The following is a 26,150-nucleotide window of genomic DNA, read 5'->3' on the forward strand; positions in this document are numbered from 1 at the left end:
GTGAATCAACTGTGCGAACAGTTCTGGAGTATTATTACAGTCTCTGGAGTCAGTACCAAGATGGTACTGGCAAGAGAGAAATGATTGTAGATACATACAAATGATCGTAGATACATACAGTCCTAAAGCTACATGGTTCTGCACCTAAAAATGCTACATTGTTAAAGCCATATGGTTTCCAAAGTATTAGTCGTGCGAAATGCAATGCTCTTAATACTCTAATGTAGGACGTATAAGTCCAACGTCTGACATACAACCACCCTGCGAGTTTTCTACCTTAATTACTAGGGCGACAAACTTTAAGATGTTAAATCTACTTCCTTCTATTCTATTCTAATGTCTTAGGAAGTGCCCGAGCTGTTCCTCACTATGAAGGCATCGTCGATGTATATCCGCCGCGTGACCTGCTTATAAACCAACTCAAAGGAGTCAGGAGACTACATATCTATCTCTTAGGAAATTGACGGATTTTATACGTCGTTTTAAGTCGGAAACTTACATACTCTCAATCACATTTCCCGTGTCAGACGTGCTTATTAGTAGTATTAGCGGTTTTGTCAGATTCGGCCATGCCTCACTAGGAAATAGATCGAGTAAAAACGACATGAATAATTTCATTAGCGGAATGTAGCGTTATCATCCACGCCTTGCTACATGAAAATGCACACGAAAAAACAGCGACTTCTTACAAGGGAGTAAACACCATGGTCAGTAGCCTAAGGAGATGTAACAGTTTTATTGATGTTTACAGTATCATCACCACGGACCTGGCAGCTTCCCTCTTGCACACAGAAGTCATGGTCTGATGTTAAGGAGTTTTGCTCATGTGGGACAATATAGCAACTTCGTTCTGACACCTTATCGCTAGAGCACACTCTCCTCACATTATTAAGACAGATATATGTGGTATCAGTCCACTCTCCTACAGAACACGCAAGGAAATGACTTAAGCCTGTTAAACACATTGATTCTTCTCCTTAAAGCTTGTGGAATAACATTGCCAGTGAGACCCAAACGTAATAAGGCAATATCTATATTGGCCTGCATGTGTGAGAATTCTGTCCTGGATTGGGATACATATATTTCGCCTGCTTTAATACAGAGCTTCTGGGTATTACTTATATCCCCTTTGTTGAAGTATGTGTTACGAAAACCCACTTAGTATACAGGGGAGGGGGATGACTGAAACTGAATGCAGACAGAGCATAATTTTTAAGCTTTTCTCGATCTTAAGTATCCAGGTCCCCCAACCCACCTCAGTTTCCCGCATTTGACAGTACTTTTTTCTAATTTTATTTATTCTCGGTCAATTTACGTAATTTTTCTAGGTTTTCGCAATTTTACTCATTTCGTCGTATTTACCTTCATTTTACATATTTTCCATCAATCTGTACCAATTATCCCAGTTTTTGCTAGATTTTATGCCACATTTCATATTTTTTGGATAATTTTCCATATGTATATGGTCATATGCTGACATAACTATGCGTCAGGAGTGCTCTCGAATTCAATAAATGACAGAAACTTTACACACAGATCGGTAGAGGCGAGTTATGGAGCAAATATGTCAGATGTCAGCATGCAGGTGATATTTGTTTTCGATGATCCGTGGAATCTTATAGGGTCTCTACTAGGTGACATTAGGAGGTTCTATTACGAGGCATGCTCTCACGATTTGTTTTTTATGTTTCGTAAATATACCATTGCTATGGTGAAACGGGACCTGACACAGTATACAAAACACCATCCCGTTGAATCATAGCTTGCTGCTGCCAAACGTAAAATGACTTTGTTTTTTTCCGATATGTGAACAGATTGCGTGAAAGACTGTATTCTGCAATGTTATTTCACGTGTCTGAAATGTCTGTAATACCCACGTGCATAACAGTTTGTTTACAGACACTGATTTGAACGTCAGGAATACTCTAAAACCATGTAATTTTGTCCAACAACCTGAAATAAATCAGTTAACATAGATGTTCCGTTAGACTGCATGCTTTTTTTCTTCGGAGTTTAAATTCTCACTTTTTCTTTACTCCAATGAAACTTTCGAAAAAACGAGAACATTCTGATCGGTAGTTTTCGCAGCAAAATAGCGGAAATTTTTTCGATTTTACATACGGTGGACATGTATAGGAGAAGTAAGCTAAGTTAATTCATCTGTCAGATGCACTGCTACAGAGCTCCGACCTCTGCGGTTTGGTCATCTGTAATCGACGGTAGAGATGTAGATTTTTTTTTTCCATGCCGCTGAATGCCACAGAACAACTGGAGGTGGAAGAGAGACTGCAGTTGAACATAAAAGAATGACTATATTGATGATTCAATCGTGTGAAAAGAATGTAACACCCTTATGCATAACAATTTATAATTTGAATATGAGGAATGCTCTAAACTATACCGATTTTGGTCATAAAACTAAAACAAAATGGACTGCACTTATTTTCGTGGAAACAAGATTGTATTTATTGTCATCACGATTGTGTTTTTTTAATAGACGCTCCCTTATATGAGGTGCGTTGTGTCTAGGAATCCTGCCTACTCGGTTCGCTAGACAAACAATCAAACAACTCGTATTAATGAGTTTTGTTACAATCAATCAAGTACAATACTTGTTGTTGTTGTGGTCTTCAATCCTGAGACTGGTTTGATACAGCTCTCCATGCTACTCTATCCTGTGCAAGCTGCTTCATCTCCCAGTACGTACTGGAGCCTACATCCTTCTGAATCTGGTTAGTGTATTCATCTCTTGGTCTCCCTCTACGATTTTTACCCTCCACGCTGCCCTCCAATACTAAACTGGTGATCCCTTGATGCCTCAGAACATGTCCTACCAACCGATCCCTTCTTCTAGTCAAGTTGTGCCACAGACTCCTCCCCAATCCTATTCAGTACCTCCTCATTAGTTATGTGATCTACCCATCTAATCTTCAGCATTATTCTGTAGCACCACATTTCGAAAGCTTCTATTCTCTTCTTGTCCAGACTATTTATCGTCCATGTTTCACTTCCATACATGGCTACACTCCATACAAATACTTCCAGAAACGACTTCCTAACACTTAAATCTATACTCGATGTTAACAAATTTCTCTTCTTCAGAAACGCTTTCCTTGCCATTGCCAGTCTGCATTTCATATCCTGTCTACTTCGACCATCATCAGTTATTTTGCTCCCCAAATAGCAAAACTCCTTTACTACTTTAAGTGTCTCATTTCCTAATCTAATTCCCTCAGCATCACCCGTCTTAATTTGGCTACATTCCATTATCCTCGTTTTGCTTTTGTTGATGTTCATCTTATATCCTCCTTTCAAGACACTGTCCATTCCGTTCAACTGCTCTTCCAAGTCCTTTGCTGTCTCTGACCTCAAAGTTTTTATTTCTTCTCCATGGATTTTAATACCTACTCCAAATTTTTCTTTTGTTTCCTTTACTGCTTGCTCAATATACAGATTGAATAACATCGGGGAGAGGCTACAACCCTGTCTCACTCCCTTCGCAACCACTGCTTCCCTTTCATGTCCCTCGACTCTTACAACTGCCATCTGGTTTCTGTATAAATTGTAAATAGCCTTTCGCTCCGTGTATTTTACCCCTGCCACCTTCAGAATTTGAAAGAGAGTATTCCAGTCAACATTGTCAAAAGCTTTCTCTAAGGCTACAAGTGCTAGAAACGTAGGTTTGCCTTTTCTTAATCTGGCTTCTAAAATAAGTCGTAGGGTCAGTATTGCCTCACATGTTCCCATATTTCCTCGGAATCCAAACTGATCTTCCCCGAGGTCGGCTTCTACCAGTTTTTCCATTCGTCTGTAAAGATTTCGCGTTAGTATTTTGCAGCCGTGACTTATTAAACTGATAGTCCGGTAATTTCCACATCTACCACCGCCAGCTTGCTTTGGGATTGGAATTATTATATTCTTCTTAACTTTGGCAATCACACACATGTGTCGCAAGCACAGAGCGACATACGAAATAATCAGTCTTTGCAGTAACTGCTGATCTCTGACAAAAGTCTGTCCTGAACTGCTGTCGAAGTCGCTATCATTGTTGCTGCTATCGAAGTGGGGCACTACCAATCGGGCGCAGAGTTTATGTCCCCTTCATATAGAAGCCGCAACTGTCGTGTTGCCGTCTTGGAAAGGAGGTAAGTCAGCGTGCGATTGGCTGACCTCTTCTCACAGCCTTCCCTTCTCTGCTGTTCCCGACTGACGTGCCGGCGCTTGGCTTTACACGGCAACAATAAATAGAACTGAATGAGATTTTCACTCTGCAGCGGAGTGTGCGCTGGTATGAAACTTCCTGGCAGATTAAAACGGTGTGCCGGGCCAAGACTCGAACTCGGGACCTTTGCCTTTCGCGGGCAAGTGCTCTACCAACTGAGCTACCCAAGCACGACTCACGCCCCATCCTCACAGCTTTACTTCTGCCAGTACCTCATCTCCTACCTTCCAAACTTTACAGAAACTCTCCTGCGAACCTTGCAGAACTAGCACTCCTGAAAGAAAGGATATTGCAGAGTCATGGCTTAGCCACAGCCTTGGGGATGTTTCCAGAATGAGATTTTCACTCTGCAGCGGAGTGTGCGCTGATATGAAACTTCCTGGCAGATTAAAACTGTGTGCCAGGCCAAGACTCGAACTCGAGACCTTTGCCTTTCGCGGGCAAGTGCTCTACCAACTTCCCCACGAAAGGCAAAGGTCCCGAGTTCGAGTCTCGGACCGGCACACAGTTTTAATCTGCCAGGAAGTTTCATAAATACAACTGTTACACTGAAATGTTTCTCGTCTGCAGAAGCAATTAGTCGTGCAGGGTAAGTGCTGCTGCAGCTGCACTTTCAGACAACCAACACACGATGTGGCCTGCTGACCGTCCTCAGCCATTGCTCCACCAGAGACGATCCCTCTGGTTCCCGATGGCCGAAGACTGTGGTCTCAGCTAAGGCAGTTGGCGGCAGGTGGTGGATGGTAGGGGTGCATGGCAGTGGACTTTAGAAAAAGCGCTCTGTAGAGTTCTCTGGAACTTCGTTGTTGTTCCAGGAGGTTCAGTCTTTCCGAGAAATAAGTTCAACAGCTTGCAGGAAGCGCCCTGTTCTTAAGTCTTTTGTCCATCTGTGACTGATTTCCGCACGCAGGAGACAATATACTCTGCCACCAGATGGGTCTCTTTGTGGGCCATCAGCGACATGATAGACCAGGGCTGTATCTATACCTATGGTAAGGAGGTGGAGGGATGTGGGGTGGTAGGATGGGAAGTAAGACTGGCTGTAAGCTGGTTAGTTCGTGACCACACATCGAGGAGAACACGCTTGCAGCTGCCAATCCTCTCTCCTGGAGTGATCTTTTGGAGTCGGGTTTTGTAGAAGTCGTGTTATTTCAATGATTTTTCTCAATTCCCAGTACATGTGTTGCATTATGATCTGTTGCGTATGAGTGCTGGTTTTTACATGACAATTTCGATGTGTAATTAGATCACTGAAGTATATTTCATCAGTTGTAGTACCACATACTGGCCTTCCAAAAACTTCAGTGATGGTTTGCTGCCCTATCTGTTCTTTTATGTATCAGTGTACAAGTTACACAGCAGCTATACCAAGGTGATCTCTCTGGGGCAGCGGAATAGGGTGAAGTTGCCGAGAAATAAAGAGGCACTGCAGCACTGGAAATAGTCTCTATGAGTTGTGAAATTCATCATCACCCGCTGCATTACCATTATTTACTGAAAAGTATTCCCCTATGCTTGTACATTATCATATCCTTCCAATCCTCATACAGGAGGCTATAGATACAGTCCTCGGCTGTATGCTTCCAGCTAATACACTTATTAAACTCCTCTCTGTCCAACACCAACATCGTATCAGTTGAGCACATTTCCTGCCAAAAATATAGATAGTACCTTCCACTCCAGCCTTTTTCCTGCCAGTCCACAAGTCGAGCAGAGAGATGTATTTCGACTTGTAAGCAAAGGGATCATCCTATGCATAGTTTATGTTGAGTATGTCTGTTGCTAATTTCGAGTGGTATTGTGAATTGTAAGACATCGTCAATTTTTGAGCTGCATTGCGATGTGTAGCACTATGCATATAGTTGTGTAATTAGGACCGATCTTTATGATTATGCAATTAGGACTGATCTTTACTTCTATTTCCCACCCAAAACAAATAAAGTACACTGACTTAACTTTCCTCTCCTGCATCTGGATAGAGACTATTTTCCTGTGTAGGGGGATGCTCTTGGGCTTTCTGCCGAGAAGGACTGGTGTTCAAGTCCCGGAAAGGGCACTGCCATTTTGAATTTGCCGCATAATCTCAGGTGGGTGGGTGGGGTGGGACGTCAGCAAAGCCTTGGGACAAAGAAATTCGTCTCATTTTGAAATTCCCACCGTTGTTGAATTTCCTACCAAGAATTGAAATTCCCGCCAATAGGACAGGACAGGGAGGGGTGGCTGCAGGGACCCATGTGCCAGCTGGGAAAATCCATGACGTCATCTGGGATGAGGGAGGTGGGTAATTAATTGAAATTGATCAATTAATTAATTTGATTTCATAACTAGGATGGTACTCCCTTTACACCATTACTCGCATCAGCCGATTATTTTAATAACATATATATTATACCAGATATTTCAAATTATTTGAAGTTTTGAGAAGGCTTATGAAGCAGCTTCAAAAGGGGGCATTTCCTATTTCATAAATATTCGCAATTGTGTATTTTCCATTTGAAGGACCATTTAGCAAGTGTGATATTTACTATAGAGACATTAGGTGAGGTGGTAGCACAGTGTGTTGCCAGCAGCGAACTATCAACTAATGAAAGTGAGTAACGGCACTTTATGCAGACTAAGTCATTCTTACCATACTTACCTTCACTGTACTTCCAGTTTCCACTAGCCAACTGTGTTTATCCTAGTTGTTTCTAGTCTATTATGTCCCTCCATTTCTTGATACTCTGCTATACCTTCAATTAGGCACCAATGGTAGTTATCGATTGTTTCCCTTCTGTCCACACTCGTTTACTGAGCTTCTACTTCTAGACAACTCCCCAGTTATCACTGACTTTTGTGTACTGAATATAATATTCTTGTTCATTCCAAAACTGTAGAGCGCAGTTTCGTGAGGTTGTAACTAACGTACTCGTACCTTTGATGTCACGGTTTTTAAAGTTGGAGAGCTAGCTCTGATGCAGAGGTAGAGGCAGAAGAGGGCTCTTGGTCATGGCCCCGTCACACAATTATCCATACACTCACCCAAGCAATTTAGGGAAACCGCAAGAAATCTAATTAGGCTGCTCGGGTGGAGATTTGAACTTAGCTTCTCCTACTGAATACCTCAGTTGATATTTTGTGTTTTTGTGAATTTCAGAACACATTACGCTTTACTTTTATTCAAGAATAATGTTGACGTGTTTCGGAGTCACTGAAAGACGATCATGTGATACAGAAAAAATACGATCAATTCAGTTTCTGAGGATCGGTGGACAAGGCTTACCCATGTTTCAGGAGTCCAAAGAGACCATCAACCGTTTGAGACATCGTGTTAAATCCCTGTAACCTAGCAAAATCTTTGCCTATGATTACAAGATCTCCAAGTGGAATTAACTCCAGTAAATTGTCTCGTTTCTTCTCCACTTCAATAGATATTGTTATTCCATAGCCTTCGGCATGTTCGTTGTTCCATTCAACAATTCTTTTTATCATTTTCTTTACTTCATCTATATTTCGCCCCTGAAAATAGACAGATTCAGATCAACAGCTGTTCCAGTTGGTAATGAAATCTGTCAAATAACGATCAAAGGGTTTTAAGTATGCATCAACATATGTACAAAGAAATTCGAGGTGTTCACATGAAGCCTCCCTGATTTCCACTCACAATTTAAAAAAAACTTTGAGGCATAGATACTTGAGGTGTACAGCATTTCCTACTGTAGGATTATGTGAAAGTGACTGTGTATGCCTCGCCTATATGTGACCTTGGCGATCTCCGCAGAAGAACTGTGGATGCAAAACCTCCATCACCCCAAACATACTTCTGTGCACATGTGTTCTAGACATTTCACCGGTTAATGTTAATTTACATGATGCTGCAAGTCGCAAGTATCTATATCTCGTAGTTTTTTTTAATTGCACTTGGAAATCAGGAGGGTTTCATGAGGACACTTTGTATAAGGAATCGTACCTCGAAATGAATCCAAGAGTACTGTGAGAGGTCGATTTTCAGGAATGCTTCATAAGATGCCTCTGGCCAGTCCTTGCGGTAGTGTAGGATGGTTCGTGTACCATTTTCTGCATTGATGATACAAGTCGATATTGGTAACTCTTGGCCTTCAATTAATTCACACAGGTCGCAACTGAGGCCATAAGATCCAAGGTCGTCTTTAACAAAACTACATAAAATTCAGTTAAAAAAAAGGAAAGCTTGTTCTTACTTAAAGTACAGAAATTTTTAACAAATAATTAGATGCGTTTTAGGAGTCTCGTCTTCAGCTGTTGCAACCACGATCATGATGTACAGACTCTAGCATGGATTCGACACTGTCTAATAGAAATGGAATGCAATCAACGTGAGCGACATTGTTTAAAAGACAGCGTAAACAGATGATACAAAAATTTATTAGGAATTAGAATGAAGACGCTTTAGTATCGTGTGGGATCATCTTCCACCTTGACAGCGACGCTTCGTGGTATGAAAGCGGCGAAATGCCGCTACCGACAATGCATGGATATCAGTCGGAGATCGGTCTCACGCGACAACAGCTCGCTAGATTAAACTGTTTTATAAGAGCTACTTTCTTGTCTCGATCAGTTTCTCGTGGTAATGGATTCTGTTACAGAGCACACAGGGCATTATTCCTGTACTGAGACGCACCTGTCACGCGTAATCGTTCTTGTTTACGCGTCAGTGTGAAAACTGCGCGTTCTGTGAATGCTGTCTGCTGTGTAGTTGGGCATTTGACACGAAATATACAACATTAAAAGAGTTAAGGAACTGGCAACTATAATGAAGTTTCTTAATGACCAAAGCAACATTCAGAGCTTATGTTCCTGATTACGGTAGGATAGCAAATTTTCTATACTGCTGAGAACTGAAAGAATAGGAAAACAACACCAGTTTACTCAAAAAAATATATACATACAAACTTATCGAACAATAGGCAGTATACAGCGCCTTTTTAGGGTTCCGCATCTCGATCGGTAAAAACGGAATCACCACAGGATCATTCTGATTTCCGTCTGTCTGTCTGTCCGACTGTTAAGAACTGTTTTTCTTGCCGGCCGCGGTGGTCTCGCGGTTCTAGGCGCGCAGTCCGGAACCGTGCGACTGCTACGGTCGCAGGTTCGAATCCTGCCTCGGGCATGGAAGTGTGTGATGTCCTTAGGTTAGTTAGGTTTAAGTAGTTCTACGTCCTAGGGGACTGATGACCACAGCAGTTGAGTCCCATAGTGCTCAGAGCCATTTGAACCATTTTTTTGAACCGTTTTTCTCAGAAACAGATGGAAGTATCAAGTTAAAATTTATGTCACGTGCTAAGGTCTACGGTCCATTGGCGGTATATAAAATTGAAGCGTCTAATTCAATGCTATCAAAAAAGTATATATTGTGATACTCGCAAACTCACTCATTAAACAAACTGCTTGTTGGCTTCTGTCTCGGGTTCTTCGACCGACGTTCGTCTGATGGTTTTTCTGACGTTTCGCCTGCACGACTGACCGGCATTGTCAAAGTTTCACCCTCCATTGCTGGTGGTGGACTGGAGCCGAGTTCGCTGGGATTGTATGGCATAAAGCCCGTACCTCACATTTCCTTTTCTGGTTTGTCACTTCGCCAAGTGTTTGGCTCTGTTATATTTCTAATATCACTTGTGGCGTACCCATTGCTCCTCAGAAGACTTTCCAAGCGTTGTATTTCGTGTCTGGGGAGCTGCGGCTCACATATTCGTCTTGTCCGCGTAACGGGAGTATTAATCATGCCACTTTTCTGGCTCGGGTGGTAATTTGATATTTTGTGCAGGTATCGACCATGTGTGTTCGTTTTAGATACACGCTGTGTGCCAGGTTTTCACGATCCCTCGTGATCAGCATACCCGAGCAAATCGACAAAGAAGATCAAAGACTGTCTCAGATTTCCAAAGGAGAAAAGGGACCGACTTGCAATGTCAGGAATATACCGCATACCATGCACATACGGAAAAGTTTATGTTGGAATCGCTCGATCAATACCAGGATCACAGAACATAAACGAAATTGCAGATTGGGGCAGGTGGAGAAATGGGCTGAGGCAGAACTGTGTGAGACCGACCACGTAGTGAAATTCGCCGATACGGAAATTCTGGCTGTAGAGAAAAAGTATCACACCCACTTGTTCAGAGAAGCTGTAGAAATACACAAACACGCGAATAGCTTCAAAAAGAAAGAGGAAATCCTCAGCGTAAACGGATCCTGGCTTCCTGTGCTGCAGCGAATGACCGTCGCAGTTAACAAGAGAAACGCACCGGAAATGACCGCGGAGAAGCCCTCAGACGTTGGTGCAAGTACGTACGATAGTCTGCGGCCGCGAAGTCGGCTCCAGCCCACCACCAGCAATGGAGGGTTGAAACTCTGACAATGCCAGCCAGCCACTCGTGCTGGCGAAACGTCAGAAAAATCATCAGACGAACGTCGGCCGAAGAACCCGAGACAGAAGCCAACAGGCAGTTTGTCAACAAGTGGCCACATAACTCTTAACAATTAAAACCTATAGGGTACTTCCCCTTGAGCTACGACCACGAAATTTGGAAGAAGCAAGGTTTCACAGTAGAAGCAAAGGGAAAAAAATCAGAAAATGATAATTTGTAATTATATCACACGAAAAAAAATATTTCTTTTGCTATTTGTTATCCGATTTCAAACATAAAATTGGAACATTCTCGGAAGTCTTGGAATTCCTGGGACCAGTATCTTCCCAGCATCAACGTTGGTGAAAGGCAAAAATCGCCGAGATTCTAGTTTTTGGGGATAGGTGACTGCCAATATACCTAATTAAGTTTGCAGGGAGCCCTATACATAACGCCCATTACAAGAACCGATACAGGTCCACTTGAAACACAATTCACAATTCTCATACTTTGAAAGAAAAGTCTCTAAGTCAGTTACGTCATACAACTTCACTCTAATGATTACTTCGTCTAAACATGGAGTTTTCTTACTGCTCTTTCTACAGAATATTGTGCCAGCTGGGGTGACAAGCACAGTGTCACTGTGTTCTGATACTGTGCAAGTGCATTCACTGTAGACTGCAGTTTCAACCATCAGAGCGCAGGTATGCTTACAGTGCAAGCCCTTCTCGGGGACTGTTCAGCTGAAGAGCTACTGTGTAATACATTAATGTATGTATACTTCTGTACAGAAGTAAATGTGATCCATAATTTACTTTCCTATTATTTTACTGACTCCTTTTTCTTTATGTTTTAAACAGCTAATTTGATGATGACTTGATAACAAATGGAAACGAATAATAATAATAATACAATTTGCTTGACCTGAAAGTGTAATATATTATTCAAACTTTTCTCGCATTTATCGCTTTCACAGTTCAAATTATCCCTAACTGTTGACGTGCATTCACATTGTTTAAGATTTAACACACTTCTCCTTACATTCTGGGAGAAGTCACATTACTATTTTCTAGTTTACTAACTCATTATTTAGTTTTTAGTCCCGCTCTCGTGATATTAATGGTCTTTAACATTTTACAGTATGTGCTTAGCAGATACACTTCTTCGACTCACACACGTGTCGTTAGAAATTCATTACATTCTTTAAACTGCAGTTTCTCTACTCACATCTCTGGATCCTTAGGCATTATTCTTCATGTTAATTCATCTCTTTATTCAATAATTCACAAAACTTGCGCCTATCTGCTTGATACATGACCGTTCATGAGAGTCGACCACCCTTTTACTGCCCAAGGACTTTTGCACAATGTCGAATGCGTTCGACAAGCTCTATTTAAAAACAATGCGCCATGCATGTAAGACATTTGCAGCAAACTGTGGAGTGTGAATCTCTACTGAGTGAGCATTCAGATGCACAGTACAGAATTTTTGTTTCCAACATACACTGTCTCCAAGGTCACATAACTTTGGTATAGCATAATGGTTCTCCCTCTGTGCTCTGCAGAGTCTGAATGTCATAACAAAAGTACAGATACATCCCGTTTAAAAGTGCTGTGGATGTCATACACGTGTGTCATAGGCATTTTAAGAATTGATATTTTAAATTATGCTGTGGCGGTATAGCCAAATATCTTCCTAATATGCCAAGTTGAAAGTGTTCCAAGAAACACTGATACGCAGCTACGATATACAGGAAATTAGCAGTTTATCATGGACTAAAATATTTTAAAGATTAAATTCTTCAGTTTTTCCTTTCTGCTGCCATTAAACATTATTCAGCCTCTTGGGAAGTAATATATTAATCACATATATTCACTTTCAACATCATAAGTACAAGCACTACAGCATCCTGTTGTAACTACTTTAAATAACAACAATGGTTTGGAATCTGTATAAGCCAGAGGTATTGACTTCATAAATGTTTGCTCCAGGTATGAATCTTTCGAAATGTGTAGGCCTACACATTGAACAGATTGACTCGTAGTACACTCCTACTCTACCGAATTTATCTAGCAGTCATAAATATATTGCCAAAAAGTTACGTAAATTAACTCTAAACGCTAACTGTTATTACGCTGTGTCTCAGTCTTTTTCAAAGTGTCTTTTAGTAGTATTAAAATTATAATTACACCTTGTGGTACTTAGCTACGAGAAGATTTTTTTCTTCTTTCATATATTTCGATTAGCATTCGTATCAACAACAATTATTCACCATTGCTGTTAGTAGTAAATAAATACATAGTAATAGGCCAGATAAGTGAATATTAAATTTCTGGTGTTGGTGCAAAATGTAAACAAGCAGCATGATACTTCATTCACGTGACAGTTTAGATTTTACGTTGGCAGTATACTATTTCCACTCCACACATATCCTGTTTTGCAGTAAGCGGCAGACCTAGGCAGTGATAACTGACTAACGATCATGACGTCATAAGAAAGGTAGCTTACTCAGCACCGGCCCACTCCATTGTTTCAGTAACTCCCGTAAATTCAGGGGAGGGGGGTGATGAGCTCTGATGCCATGATCAAACATATCTCAGATGTGTTCGAGCGGTTTCACATCTGGATAACTAGCGGGTAATAACATCAATTGGAATTCACCACAGTGTTCCTCTATACTATTGACCTTGTAACACAGTGCAATATCTTGTTGAAAAATGCCACTGCCATCGGGAAACATGATCGTCATGAAGAGTTGTACGTTGTCTGCAACCAGCGTACGATGCTCCTTGGCCATCATGGTGCCTTGCACGAGTTCCACTGGTCTCACAGGTGCCCACGTGAATGTTCCACAGAGCATAATCGAGCCGCTGCCAGCTTGTCTCCATTCTGCAGTACAGGTGTCAAGCAGCTATTCCCCTGGAAGACTACGGATTCGCGCACTCCCATCAGCACGATGAAGAAGGTATTGGAATTCATCAGAGCATGCAATGCTCTGCCACTGCGCTAACGTCCAGTGCCGATGGTCATGTGTCCATTTCAGTCGTAGTTGCCGATGTCGCTGTATTAACGTTGACACGTTCATCGGTCGATTATCATTGACACATGCATCGGTCGTCAGCTGCGAAGGCCCATCACTAGGAATGTTCAATGCACTGTGTGCTCAGACACACTTGTACTCTGCCCAGCATTGAAGTCTGATGTTAGTTCCGCCACAGTTTGCCGCCTATCCTGTTTAACTAGTATGCCCAGCCTACGTCCGAAATCTGTAATAAGGGGTGGTTTCGCCACGTACGGAAGACTCTCACTCAGCACTCCTCTAACACCCGACAAGTTGTGCAGCTTCCGAAGTGCTCATGCCGAGTCTCCGGACCATCACAATCTGCCCTCTATCAAACACAGAGAGACTCCAGTCCTTCGCCATTCTACAAACGGACAACACGGTTACTGATACCACAAGCACAGGGGGCATGTCTGACTAGCAGTCATTCCCCGTCAGGTGATCCTGCTATCGCCTGGACGTGTTTATATCGATAGTAGGTCGGTGGTCATAATTTCTGGCTACATCTACTTCTACGTGATTACTCTGCAATTCACATTTAAGTGCTTGGCAGAGGGTTCATCGAACCACAATCATACTATCTCACTACCATTCCACTCCCGAACAGCGCGCGGGAAAAACGAACACCTAAACCTTTCTGTTCGAGCTCTGATTTCTCTTATTTTATTTTGATGATCATTCCTACCTATGTAGGTTGGGCTCAACAAAATATTTTCGCATTCGGAAGATAAACTGAAATTTCGTAAATAGATCTCGCCACGACGAAAAAAGTTTTTGCTTTAATGACTTCCATCCCAACTCGCGTATCATATCTGCCACACTCTCTCCCCTATTACGTGATAACACAAAACGAGCTGCCCTTTTTTGCAACCTTTCGATGTCCTCCGTCAATCCCACCTGGTAAGGATCCCACACCGTGCAGCAATATTCTAACAGAGGACGAACGAGTGTAGTGTAAGCTGTCTCTTTAGTGGACTTGTTGCATCTTCTAAATGTCCTGCCAATGAAACGCAACCTTTGGCTCACCTTCCCCACAATATTATCTATGTGGTCTTTCCAACTGAAGTTGTTCGTAATTTTAACACCCAGGTACTTAGTTGAATTGACAGCCTTGAGAATTGTACTATTTATCGAGTAGTCGAATTCTAACGGATTTCTTTTGGAACTCATGTGGATCACCTCACACTTTTCGTTATTTAGCGTCAACTGCCACCTGCCACACCATACAGCAATCTTTTCTAAATCGCTTTGCAACTAATACTGGTCTTACTAGACGGTAAATTACAGCATCATCTGCGAACAACCTAAGAGAACTGCTCAGATTGTCACCCAGGTCATTTATATAGATTAGGAACAGCAGAGGTCCCAGGACGCTTCCCTGGGGAACACCTGATATCACTTCAGTTTTACTCTATGATTTGCCATCTATTACTACGAACTGCGACCTTCCTGACAGGAAATCACGAATCCAGTCGCACAACTGAGACGATACCCAATAGGCCCGCAGCTTGATTAGAAGTCGCTTGTGAGGAACGGTGTCAAAAGCTTTCCGGAAATCTAGAAATATGGAATCAACTTGAGATCCCCTGTCGATAGCGGCCATTACTTCGTGCGAATAAAGAGCTCCCTGCATTGTACAAGAACGATGTTTTCGGAAACCATGCTGATTACGTATCAATAGATCGTTCCCTTCGAGGTGATTCATAATGTTTGAATACAGTATATGCTCCAAAACCCTACTGCAAACCGACGTCAATGATATAGGTCTGCAGTTCGGTGGATTACTCCTACTACCCTTCTTAAACACTGGTGCGACCTGCGCAATTTTCCAATCTGTAGGTACAGATTGGAAAATGTTGTATATGATTGCTAAGTATGGAGCTATTGTATCAGCGTAATCTGAAAGGAACCTAATCGGTATACAATCTGGACCTGAAGACTTGCCCGTATGAAGCGATTTGAGTTGCTTCGAAACCCCTAAGGTATCTACTTCTAAGAAACTCATGCTAGCACAGCTGTTCGTGTTTCAAATTCTGGAATATTCCATTCGTCTTCCCTGGTGAAGGAATTTCGGAAAACTGCGTTCAATAACTCCGCTTTAGCGGCACAGTCGTCGGTAACAGTACCATCGGCACTGCGCAGCAAAGGTATTGACTGAGTCTTGCCGCTTGTGTACTTTACATATGAGCAGAATTTCTTCGGATTTTCTACCAGATTTCGAGACAATGTTTCGTTGTGGAACCTATTAAAGGCATCTCACATTGAAGTCCATGCCAAATTTCGCGCATCTGTAAATTTTAGCCAATCTTCGGGATTTCACGTTCTTCTGAACTTCGCATGCTTTTTCTGTTGCCTCTGCAACAGCGTTCGGACCTGTTTTGTGTACCATGGGGGATCAGTTCCATCTCTTACCAATTTATCAGGTATGAATCTCTCAATTGCTGCTGTACTATATCTTTGAATTTGAGCCACATCTCGTCTACATTTGCATAGTCAGTTCGGAAGGAATGGAGATTGTCTCTTAGGAAGGCTTCTAGTGACACTTTATCCGCTTTTTTAAGCAAAATTATTTTGCGTTTGTTTCTGGTGGATTTGGAAGAAACAGTATTGAGCCTAGCTACAACGACCTTGTGATCACTAATCCCTGTATCAGTCATGATGCTCTCTATTAGATCTGGATTGTTTGTGGCTAAGGGGTCAAGTGTGTTTTCGCAACCATTTACAATTCGCGTGGGTTCGTGGACTAATTGTTCGAAATAATTTTCGGAGAAAGCATTTAGGACAATCTCGGAAGATGTTTTCTGCCTACCACCGGTTTTGAACAAGTATTTTTGCCAACATATCGAGGGAAGGTTGAAGTCCCCACCACCTATAACCGTATGAGTGGGGTATTTATTTGTTACGAGACTCAAATTTTCTCTGAACTGTTCAGCAACTATATCATCGGAGTCTGGGGGTCGGTAGAAAGAGCCAATTATTAACCTAGCTCGGCTGTTAAGTATAACCTCCACCCATACCAATTCGCAAATTGGCTGATCAGTGTATGCGTCGGTGCCTTCCGAAGTCAAGGATCTCAGCTTGTCTCTGGCAAAGAGTTATTAATGAACAGACACCAAACAAACCAATCATCGATCTGAACCCAGGAAATCAACAACATGCCTGATAGCGCCAGATATTGCGCTTTTAAAATGTACAACGTGTATTCTCAAAACACTGAATTAGATTCAGTCTTCTTTAGTCAATGCAATGCGTAAAGTGTGCATCTGTGCCATGTGGAATTTGTAAGGAATGCTTGGACTGTGCAGTGCTGTGTTCGTTTTGTTATGAGTGAGTATAGAAATGAACGAACGGTGAGCGTAAAACCCATGTCATAATATTCGCTACTCCTTTCAAATAACTACAAGTTAGCTTTATTACATATTGCCATTATCTAACAGATGACAATGGCCTTGCCGCAGTAGCTACACCAGTTCCCGTGAGATCACCGAAGTTCAGCGCTGTCGGGCGTGGTCGGCACTTGGATGGGTGACCATCCAGGTCGCCATGCGCTGTTGCCATTTTTCGGGGTGCATTCAGCCTCGTGATGCCAATTGAGGAGCTACTCGACCGAACAGTAGCGGCTTCGGTCAAGAATACCATCATAACGACCGGGAGAGTGGTGTGCTGAACACATGCCCCTCCTATCCGCATCCTCCACTGAGGATGACACGGCGGTCGGATGGTACCGATAGGTCACTCGTGGCCTGAAGACAGAGTGCATTATCTAACAGATGGGTAGCCACCAACAATGCCAAATGCCTTCATTCCATGACACACTGCATACAGACTTGTGAATTACGGAGGACATTAGTGCAAAGTCCATTAAATAGTAACTTTATATCATCACTTGTCTTTCCTTTGCTTAGAAAACAACGACAACGAACAACTCTGCAATTCACTAGGATTAGAACTAGCTACAGTATGTCGAGAGCCAAAGTACTAACATCCATCAACGAAACCGACTGTGCACGCAGGTTTGGTCACAGTTAAATGCTTATAATAAATTTACAAAAGTGTGTAAAAGACGAGTAAGATATCATGTTTGTCATTACCAGCCTACCAATATACTATGAAAAACTAAAGTGAGCTGACCTGGTGTACCTCGAATTGCTGCTGAGCGTTCCGAGCAAGTCACATTTCACCTTCAGCTCAGCCAGGACTGCACAGTTATTTGCAGCATTTCCACCAGTCCTCTGTTGTCGATCCAGAATCCTGTTGGCCAAATAACAGCAATACGTTTCAGTGAAGAGTGATAATGTATACATTGCTTTCCATGCAACTGCAAGTTTCTTAGTGCTGCGGCGTACCTTTACACAGACACTACACTGATAATTCTGTATACGTGTGATGCTGTCTAGTACCCACAAACTTAGAGCCATATTGTAAGAAAGTAGCGGTCCCGAAAGGCTGCATTGAAAAATACAGTGTGTTTCTACACTCCCCTTAAAAACTCTTAGTATGAAGAGGGAATGGTCAGATAGATGACGATGTGAAAAGAAACTCAGACATGGCGATGGCCGGTTTCTCTGTTGAAGGAATAAAAGTGTAAAATACTACGTTCTAAGCTCCTACACCTATCATATGAAGAAACTACAAATAATTTCCTGAGCTTAATAACCACTAAACTTTTGTCAATGTCTTATTAACGTCGAATCGCTGTTCAGTCCTAATGTTTAATTGTTATTTTAATCAGGCATTTTGAACAAGTAGAGGTGAATATTAAAATAGTGGTAGCAGTTGGTAGTAGTAGCAGAAATAATCTTCTTCACCTATGGATCACTTCTTCAAGAGTACTGCATACGTCCTTATTACAGTTTCAGAATAAAAGCACAATTCTTGCATACAGGTGTAAGGTGTCAAATAAATAACACACCTTACACTGAATTCCTGAAACAATTCCGGTTAATTCGATATGTCACAGACATAGTTAATTAAAAATGTACAGTCAGGGCTGTGTAGTGTCAAACATAGCTGGAAGAGCAAGAGCCTTCCAGACCTAAGGAACGATGTTCCACCATTCAAACAAGATGGTATAAACAGAACAAACCAGCACAGAATGAGATAGGTAAAAGTTTAGGACTACAACATGTAAGCCTTATTAAAAGGTATGATGCATAATGACTTATAGGCATCATTAAATAATACCAAAGAAGCCGACAAGTATGTTTCAGACAGGACGTGGTCAGGAGTCTGAAGAAAAGAAGAGACAGAGGAGGAAAAAGAAGAAGTACCTTAAATTCTTTTATGTAGCAAATAACACAAGTAGAGTGTGCAAAGCAGATGATCTAATAGCATGACATACTAACATGCCACACCACAACACCATACACAATGAACATAAGGAGTCTCATTAGCTTAAGATGTTAGCAACAAATTGGAACCTGATAGAGAAACTAGAACTGCAACACAGAGAAAGAACGCCGAACCATGTAAGGGATTTCTTAAGAGGCATAAATTAGGCATTAGGCATAATGTAGATTATAAAAAACGATTTTTGTACTCAGAACTCCTGCAAGAAACAACCGTCAACTGCCAACAACGATACAGTGAACAATAACTGAAAATGTACATGGGACATGAATGGACGGGATCAACGATTTTCTACGATGCAAGGGTGTCAGCAAGGGCACAAGAAGGAAGGCGATTTGTAACCAAGGCAACCATTGTACCTAACTGTGGTAGCAACCTTGCCATGATAAAGAAAGTACAAGGAGGGTGGATGAGCAACAGAAGATTGACGTTGGGTCCAGGCCTTGCGAAAATTCACTATCGATTGATACTCAAGTCAGGACTGCAGGGAACGACAGGCCACGAAACAAACGAAACAGCAACCAGCACATGGAGTAAAAATAAAATGCCTCACCAAAACCCCAGCTTGGCTGAGGCACAATTTGGCAGAAAAGTACGTGTAGAATCGCAGTGTCGCCACCAGACTGCGATATTATATGGAACCACAGACCTGAACGAAAATCAGTCTATCGGTGTTGAACTACACATCCATATCAACGATTGTAACACTAACAAATGTAAAACTTCAAAGCAACTAGTAGTCAATAATTTCCCACATCCTGCCCAGAGAAGGGACAAGATTCAAGTTGAAGAAAGGAAGATGCTTGGAAGAACAGAAGATGAAGAGTCCAAAGACTGATGCTGCAGGGAGAAGATGGGTAAAAATATTTCAAGACACACATTTCCAGATACCCATCCTGTTATAAACTAGTTGTCTGCGAAGTGCTACAAAACTATAAGCATCTTCAGCAATGACTTGAGAAGGAAAATACACATTTTTAAAGCCAATACTCCACGAGAGTCTGCACTAAAAGATCCACATTATTATGAGGACCACGGAAAGATACTGTTGCAAAATTCGACAAAGAACGACGCTGCCTACCCAAAGGTTTGCCGACTAACATCTTGCGCAAGTCCTTCGGCTTCATACAAAGACATTCGTCGGCAACCTCACACAAGAACATTTGTAGACATCGTGAGAAAACAGTGGTCGAAATCAGGCAAAGACCAGTGTCAGACAGTGAAAAAGCTGCAAAAAGCATAACAATTAATATAGGACTTCGATGTACTGATGCAATTTACATCTTTCTATACAATATGTGTAAGTTTCTGAATACGAATTGTGTAACAGTCTTTCCATAATCTTTGTTTCATGAGTAATGCAAGAGAGGCCTTTTTGTAATGAAATGTTTTATGTACTTATAATATTCATTAGAATAATATGTTAAAAAGAAAAGCTGTTCATGTATATTGTGTCTTAAAGATAACATTTTTGTAAAGTTAATTTACTGTCTATGAGCGTAATATTTTAGAATTTCACTCATGCATAATTATCAACGCAACATTTCTTAAAAACCACACTGTCTCTTAGAATAATATATTTCTTTAGAATTATATGTATGTATGAACGTTGTTTGCGACTATAATATTTTCGAATTTTGCATAAATCATTAATATAAACTTTTAAGATTTTGAGCTGATTAGGATTTGCTAAGGCATTATGTTGATGTTTACATTAGTTCTTAGAACCATAATTTTTTGTACTATGTATGAAGTCATTTACATTTTTGACGTGATTTAAATAGTAAGTGGTTAAGAAAATAGTATTAAAAGATCGATGTGAGAGGCTCTTCATCTTTGATATAAAATCTAAAATACACACAATACATTTAAATAAATAGAAAAGAAATTCATATCAATATTAATAAAAAAACTTATAGACTTCACTTAAGGCAGAGAATTAAATCATTAACAAAGTTAACCATGTTAAAAATTAAAGTATACAAACCAATAGAATTAAACAGAATAAGAACCAGACCAAGTGGCTGACCAATATTCAATGCTTGAGAAAAAGTATAATTTTTGACCGACTTAGACAACACCTTAACCATTGTCTAACTTCAGTACAAAAATTGTCGTGGGGAGGGGTAGTGATATGTAAAGTGTCAAACAAATAACTCACCTTCATTGAATTACTGAAAAAATTCCGATTAACTCGATATTCCACACGACATAGTTAAATGAAAATGTTCGAATTTTATTGATAGGCAAAAGTGAATAAACAATTCGACATTTCTTGAATATAAACCACTAACACTCACACTAGTAATTACACGCCACGTATGTCTCAGATCTAAGCTGTGAAATTCAGTTCTGAGGGAAGGAGAATTTTTACGACGGAATGCCTGTCCCATGTTCAGCTGAAACTTTCACAGCGGGACACCTAGTGGACACAACGAGGTGCAAGAGCCACTGCGTAGGCTGCCGGCAAAAGCAGCTCTTGTCTCTGCTTTTAACAATGACCCTTCATAAAGTCTTTCTACAGGAACGTGGCGGGAGATGCCAGACAAAACGTCCGGAGAAACCCATCTCAAAACAATGGTGACTCACCTTAGCCACCTGTGTTAAATCTTGCACAAAAGAAAAAGCTCTTTATCTCAGTATTATGTAGCACAAGTTAAACTCTGCCCTACGAAAGAAACGGTGCCTGTGATAGGCTACAAAAACTCTAGTGGGTGGAGTTATAACAAGTACGAACGCTCTGATTGGCCAGAAGGAAAGCGTGTGGCTACCAGCTTTGATATGGGCAAATTGCAGACAGAGTAATTCGCTTCTTCTCTTGCAGAAAATCGTCGAGTGTTTGCGACAAGTCTACTCGCGCCGCACTGAGACGACTGCGAGAGTCATTATGTGAACACTTGTTCACAGGCTCGTCTTAACTCGTAAGGGGTTAAAGTGGAAAGTCTCCTAGTATGGAGAATCGCACCGAACACTGACACTTAATACTTGCGAGCGATTTGAGGGCAACGACGTACACACTATTCCAGCCAAATAGCATGTACCATGCCAATTAACTTAGCTAGGAAATAACTAGGAGTCTTGGCTTCACCAAAAACGGAGGGAATGTAACCGACTGGCGTTTAACAGTCGAGAGAGACTTAGAATAGATTCTCAGGTTCACAGCTCGCATTGACAGCAGCCACTGCCACCGCTGATGGAAGGTGAGTACGTGCACTTGCGCTACGCCAGCAAGTGATATGCAATTGACACTCAGAATTGTGGTCATCCCCGTCGCTCCTATTTTTTCGTACATACCACCATGACCGCTAGTTAAACATACTCACGACTGTCTGGCTTAATTGAAGCAAAAACGCGAGATGTCCGATCTAATGAAAAGGTTTGTTCAGCTACTGTAGAATGTTTTATACCCTTAAGTTTTGGAATTGTTTTAACTGTGTACTTCTTTTTGATTGCTCTTTACCGATCCCCATTCAATTTTGGGTGTTTTCATAGTGCATTTTAGCGTAATTGATATCTCTGGCCCAATTGTATTTAATTTGTTTGTATTTTTATCGACCCCCAGACATGGTCATCAACCATTTTACCATTAAGGAACCTTATAATAGTTAGGAATTTCGCTTCACAGTTGTGAACACCCAATATCAATATTTTACCATCCTGTATGTAATCTTGCTAAAATTGCTTTGTCATGAAGTCATACTTAGAGTAAAAATAAACCTTAATATCGAAAATGTAAGATTTTCATTGTTGTTAATATATAGTTATGCCTGAACCCATACACTAATTTCTGTTAGTGATAACGTTTCCTATGCAGGGAGTGTAGTGGGACCGACATTGAGATCATTGTCTGATTATGTCACTGCCAATACTGCTGCACTATTCTGAACTCTGTATGCGTAAGATGGTATCCTCCTACCTTGCAGGCTGTAGGTTCCTAAAACACTCACAGAGCGTTCTTGTGCAACTGTGGTAGGAAGATATAGCAGGACCAGTCTCACACATGTTAAACAGGCATTTAAATGGTTATAGGCCTAGTTGGACAAGTATTGGAAAGCTGTTAATTAATGAAAAGTTCAAAGCAACGTCCTAGAACTCCATTCACTCAAACAAAAAAAAAAAAAAAAATGCAAAGACTCTCACACAATATGAGTAACTGAGAGTTGATTGAAATTCGAACTCGAACGTAAATGACAACACGTGAAACACACATCAGAAAAATAGATCAGACTCATTTGGGGCTAGAATTTTTATAACAACAAGTAAAAACATTAAATCTAGTTAGGCCCAAAATGACTCCCACTCTGGACTCATGAACAAGAGTCATGATGTTTATATTGACCAATAAATCTAAACATTTTGACCAGAGTCGCTCATAGATAGCCTACATTTGTTATCACAGATATAAGCTGACCACGTGGTGGTAGTGTGGGTTGGATGGCCCGGTGCTGAATGGGGAAACAGTAGCAGTATGGACAAGTCTTATGAAGCAATTCTGAATGAAAGAGCTACTTGGAACATCAAGTCAGACAACCATCTCACCAAACAACTACTGTAGACTTCCTTGCAACAAACAGAGCCAATCCTTTCGAGTGACTCATGAAACAGACATGGATGCCCATGGAGCTATTACACCAACAATGATCATCAGAGTCAAAAATTTCGTCAAAAAAGATACGAGCATTTGCGCTTGGTCAAAGTGATGGAAAGTTAGTAATATCCTACTTACACGAACTAGAGATCGTTTAGTTCAAAAGCAACATCATAAACTTAACAACATATCTTGTCGTGGTAATACAATTTGAAGAATGTAGCAAAAATGCAGGCTATTACGTTGTCGCTATGAATTAGAACGTAAGGTAATAGACACTGAAAACTGAATGGTAACTAACGTCTGGAAGGCAGTGAAGGTTGTCTTCATTCCAAAGCCTGGGAGAATTGATCATAACAAGGCCATGGATATGAAACCAATCAGTCTGTCCTCCTGTCTTCTTAAAACATCAGAAAAACTGGTCAATGTTATATTAGGGAAAGGACGTTAAAAAAATGGCTCTGAGCACTATGGGACTCAACTGCTGAGGTCATTAGTCCCCTAGAACTTAGAACTAGTGAAACCTAACTAACCTAAGGACATCACAAACATCCATGCCCGAGGCAGGATTCGAACCTGCGACCGTAGCGGTCTTGCGGTTCCAGACTGCAGCGCCTTTAACCGCACGGCCACTTCGGCCGGCGAAAGGACGTTAACCAGGGCCCCTCTACACATAAACTAACATGCATACCACCCAGGCAAATCGTGTGAAACTGCACTCCACCAACTTATTAGGAAGATGGAGAAAGCACTACACTTTCAGGAAATAGCCCTCTGCATCTTCTCGGACATCGAAGGGGCTTTTAGCAACATGACCATCGGATCCATGGTCAGGGCAGTAGAGGTTCTGACACTCCACTCATTTTCACATTCGTCAGACATCAACAAAAACACCCTGTCAGTGCATTAGCATCACTAGAATAAATTACTGGGGTTAGGAGAGGACCCTTATTCTACGACAGAGCATATCAGTGCTTAGCTGCACAACATTTTTGTTTAATTTGTGTATTGTTGTCAAAGAAGCACATTGGTTTACATAGATGTGACATGACAATTTCAGGACAATTGTCAAGATAACGTATTATGTCCTGATTAGCAGAAATAACACTGAACACAACGATATCAAATTTAAATAGAAGGTTCTCTACAAGATTTTTCCTGCATCTAGACAGTGAAGCACTATCTGAGTTGGACAATATTACATCAAATCATCCGTTTCCGGTTCTAAGTTCGGTAGTTTTAGGACGACAATCAAGTCTACGAAGATATACAAAAGATTACTCAGGGCAGCTCATGTTCACAGTGGATGCAAGCTGATGATACAATAATTTTACGCTTCTGCCAGCGGCATTTACCTTTAGCTGCAGCATGTTGTCGGCTGCATGGCTGTACTCGCACTCTGAAAATCCTATAAAAAGCCAATCAAAATCTTTACTGATTTTATCAGCTGAAACTGTCCTATGTTTCTTTTTAGGCGAGAAAATATGCACTCATCCCTAGTCTGGAAAATATGGCGATATACACATGCATAGATGGAGCAGCGTGTATACTTCAACGCCCTCTCGGTTCTCACAAGAACAATTAACTAGGTGCCTGTCTCGTTTCTCTGCCATCAGAGCTCAACGACTCTTCAGCTAATTTCTAGCTGAATGTCAGCCAAAATGAACAAAGTGTTCCCACAAAATTCATCTTTTGGCGTCGTACAGAGCATGATGTGCCCTGTTCTACACTTGACGCTGGTTCAGAGGAGAGTCCCTGTAGTTTTCGGTATTCTGCCTTTCGTAGCAAAAACTGTCCCCCCCCCCCACCTATGTACTGTCGTGCTTCGCATCATGGCCTTTTGAGACCAATGGGAGTTTTCCTTTAATCTCGTGCAAACTATCCCCGCCAATCAAAAAGGGCATAACTTTAAACTGCGCCGCACTCTCGCCACTTCAACTCCTTCTGAGTTTATTTCAATCAATTGGACATTTTGTTCCCGCTCCTGACGTCTAGAAGTTATATGCGTACATCATGAGAGCACCACAGACCTTTCACATGATCAGTAAATGCGAGTCTCTTTTAACTGCATCTCTGGCCTGTTTGTATCCATCTGAAGATTCCCCAGCGCAATTCTCTAAAGAATTTTTCCATGGCAGGCAGCGCTGGGGCGTTACCTGCTCCCTTCGATGTGTCACCTGGTGGGTTCGTTGGCTCCGTCGCTGTTGATCAACGACTGCTGTCACAAGCCTTTCGTTGTATGCGGGATGTGGCTGCGCAACTCTATTCAAGCTGCCACCTTATGAGGTGCATGGCTCAGGGACCACCATTTGCAGATGGATTAGAGCCATGCTTAGTGGTAGAAAGGTAGAAGCCACCACGATGAAAGAAAAAATGGTAATCAGCACCACCACAGACTCTCCACAAGGAGTGAATCTGTTCCCTCTACTGTGGAACCTTATGGCGAATGAACTCGTTGTATGAATTAAACTCTAGACAGTACTTTTGCTAGGGATACGCAGACGATCTTGTCATAGTAATACTTGGCAAAATTTTCAAGTACAGTCAGAGCTATGGCACAAGGAG

At 41.4% G+C, this 26,150-nt stretch overlaps 1 protein-coding gene across 1 annotated transcript in view; it reads right to left on the minus strand.

Moving 5' to 3' along the window:
- The window catches only part of LOC124605091 (ketohexokinase-like), a 78,059-nt gene that overhangs the window by 22,655 nt on the left and 29,254 nt on the right, over positions 1 to 26,150 (minus strand). Inside the window, exons 2-4 of the mRNA XM_047136540.1 lie at positions 17,780 to 17,899; positions 8,172 to 8,379; positions 7,485 to 7,720 (exon numbers count right to left, since the gene is read on the minus strand). Of these exons, the coding sequence (XP_046992496.1) occupies positions 7,485 to 7,720; positions 8,172 to 8,379; positions 17,780 to 17,899 (564 nt within the window). The remainder of the gene's footprint in view (positions 1 to 7,484; positions 7,721 to 8,171; positions 8,380 to 17,779; positions 17,900 to 26,150) is intronic.

Source organism: Schistocerca americana, chromosome 3 (genome assembly GCF_021461395.2).
Source record: "Schistocerca americana isolate TAMUIC-IGC-003095 chromosome 3, iqSchAmer2.1, whole genome shotgun sequence".
Lineage (NCBI taxonomy): Eukaryota > Metazoa > Arthropoda > Insecta > Orthoptera > Acrididae > Schistocerca > Schistocerca americana.